This window comes from Formica exsecta, unplaced genomic scaffold (genome assembly GCF_003651465.1).
Source record: "Formica exsecta isolate Colony F162 unplaced genomic scaffold, ASM365146v1 scaffold1510, whole genome shotgun sequence".
Lineage (NCBI taxonomy): Eukaryota > Metazoa > Arthropoda > Insecta > Hymenoptera > Formicidae > Formica > Formica exsecta.
The window spans coordinates 291,282-294,169 of record NW_021848836.1 but is presented as its reverse complement, the minus strand read 5'-3'; the positions used below and the strand labels follow the sequence as shown (position 1 = coordinate 294,169).

At 28.3% G+C, this 2,888-nt stretch overlaps 1 protein-coding gene across 1 annotated transcript in view; it reads right to left on the bottom strand.

Moving 5' to 3' along the window:
• Nucleotides 1-2,888, bottom strand: part of LOC115232919 (zinc finger protein 729-like) — an 80,580-nt gene that overhangs the window by 76,684 nt on the left and 1,008 nt on the right. Inside the window, exons 2-4 of the mRNA XM_029803087.1 lie at nt 2,084-2,257; nt 1,260-1,602; nt 961-1,138 (exon numbers count right to left, since the gene is read on the bottom strand). Coding sequence (XP_029658947.1) covers nt 961-1,138; nt 1,260-1,602; nt 2,084-2,257 — 695 coding nt within the window. The remainder of the gene's footprint in view (nt 1-960; nt 1,139-1,259; nt 1,603-2,083; nt 2,258-2,888) is intronic.

Below are 2,888 nucleotides of genomic sequence, written 5' to 3'. Positions count from 1 at the left end.
AAATTTGATAATATTTTTAATATATATATATTTTTTATATATATATATATATATACATATATTATATATATATATATATATATATATATCCTTCCAGAGAAATCCCTCTGTCCATTTTATTGCACATTTATAAATAATATCTAACATATAAAGTCCATTTCAAATAAGATATAAAATAATAATAATAATAATTATATCAACACACAATTTTACAAAGGATACTTAGAGAATATTGTTAAAATCGTATTTTATCGAAATGCACTTTATATGTACATGCTATCACATGTAAGAATAAAAAGATGCTTAGCAATTTGCACATTCTGATATTTAAATAATCTTATAATACATTGCTTCTTAAAAAAAAAATATATATATATTGAACGTTATTTTAAATATACAAAAATATTACGTAGAAAATGCTTGTATAAATTGCTAAACATCTAGGACCAAAGATGGTTGTGGGTAGTGTTCAAACTTACCTTGTGTTTGTCTGCGACATACATTCATAATTAACGCTAAATTTATTGTTGTATATCTTATATGTATATTGGTTTTATTTCTATTTTATTTAAGTTCTTCAAGATTTTTATCAATGCATATAATTGCAAGCACTTTAAAGTAGTATATATTCTCATTTGCGTAATATATTGATTTCTTTAATAGATATACATAAGCAATACTATTAATAACTTCTGTTTTCAAATTTCCAAAACTGATATTTTTTATACCAATTTTTATTATTGTAATGTATCATTAAATCTATTTCATTATAATTATTTATTTTATTCAATACTAATAAATATACATAACTTTGTTCATCTTAAATCCAAAATCAAGTTACGATAATAAAAAATAATAAGTAAATAAAATCAAACATAATGTTTTGTGTTATTGTTTATGTTCACCACAACAAATAACATCTTTGGCCCTTAAGTAATAAGTTAAAAACAGAAAACTCACCCAGTTTTCGGATCCACGTCTGATGTCTGTGACATTACCATCTCGGGTATATCAGCAATCTTTTGTTGTTGAAGTCCGGAAGGACCTGCTTCGTCGCACGCTAAAGAGACATTGACAAATGTTGTAGGCTCAATAGTTCTATTAGGATCTTCTTCACTTTCTTCTTTTATAGGTAGGCCTTAAACAGAATTAAGTTTTCCTTTTTTTCTTCTCTTTTCATTTCAAGCAATTTTTTTCTATTAATACATTAATTATATAAGTTATATAGACGATATAAGATATTTAGCACAAGTATATACCTTCATCTCCATCGCATTCATCATCCGAGTTTTCTTCTTCTTCACTACTCTCCTCTTCTTCTTCTTGCTGTGTGGATGCATTTGTTTGATCCTGCGTAATTTGGTCATGCGACGTTTGTGTACTTGGTCCAGCTACTGGTTGGACATTTTGTACGGAGCTACCACTGTTGTCTATAGGAACTGAGGTTATTTGTTGTTGGGTACTGCTCGACATCATCATAGGCATAGTCAAGCCCATATTGTCCATCATACCCATAGTCATATTGTTCTGATGTTCGCTTACTTGTTGCATCACAGTACCATCTAACCTGTTCTCGTTGCTCTGTTCTGGTTTCATTCCATTCTACAATTAATAGAAAACAAAATACAACTTTTAATATATATATACATTTTTAATATATTTGTCTAACATTTTATTTTTTAACTAATATTTTATTTCTTTAACTTCTAGTCATCTTATTCATTATCTTATTCATTATATTCCATGTAATATTTATATAATTAATTTTTTTATATCAATACATAACTAAGCACGCAAAAAGATATATATTGTAATATATATATACATATACAAATATAAGATTTAAAAATATCCAAGAAACTTACATATGTATAACATGCAAAATATTGAAATCACTAGTTATTATCATTGCTATGGTAAATATAGACAAATGAAGGCTCAGACAAAAGACAATCTGTGCACTTATATAATTTTTTAGGCATCTAAATTTTTAAAATTGTATAATGCTAAGTTTTTCTTTTTCATATATTTGTCGAGAAGAAGATTAAAAAGAAACAAATAGATTATACAGAACAATAATTACCGGATTGAGAACAGTGCCAACGTAACCCTGTTTGTCTTCCATGTTTACCTCGCCTAGCCATTGTAGTAACTGTTTTTCTGCGTTCGCTGTCGTATGCCAAAATTGATAAATTAATTCTACTTTATAAACACAGTCGTCACATATCTTCTTGGGTAATTTGTCTTCTCGGGCAACCTATAATCATAAGAAGAAAGGAAATCTATGCGAGACTCTTAACATAAGATATCTATAAAGATCATATTTCAAAATTTTATTAATATCAAAATTATTTCTTGAATATTACAAAAATTTCTCCTCTCTCTTAATATTATCTTTAATAAAATCATTATGCAAGAATCGTGTCTCTCTTTATCTACAAGAGCTCTCTATAAACAAAAGAGACGCCATTAAATTGTGAGCTGATATCTAATTCATAACGCAATAAAAATCTATGCGTAAATACATATATAAATTAGTATTAATTGCACGATAATTAGCGTCAAAACAATGTTTCCGTAACTAGAATTAAAGACAAAATGAGGAAATATCGATCTCAGAAAACGATAGGAAGTCAACGTTATACGTTTCGTGGGACGACAATGTCGACGGTAAGATATCGAGGAAACATCGACGACTAAAATTATATTAATTTCGCCTCGCGGGATATAAAAATATCAAATTAGCTTTACAATTAAAGTCGTAAACGCGTCGTTAGTGTCAGCGTCTCGTGTTAAGCCACGTTCTCAACCGACTACGATCTACAGACAAAAGCGCGGCAAGAGTCCATTGAATAATTAGTGGCGTCGCAAAGCCAACAAGCAGGAAT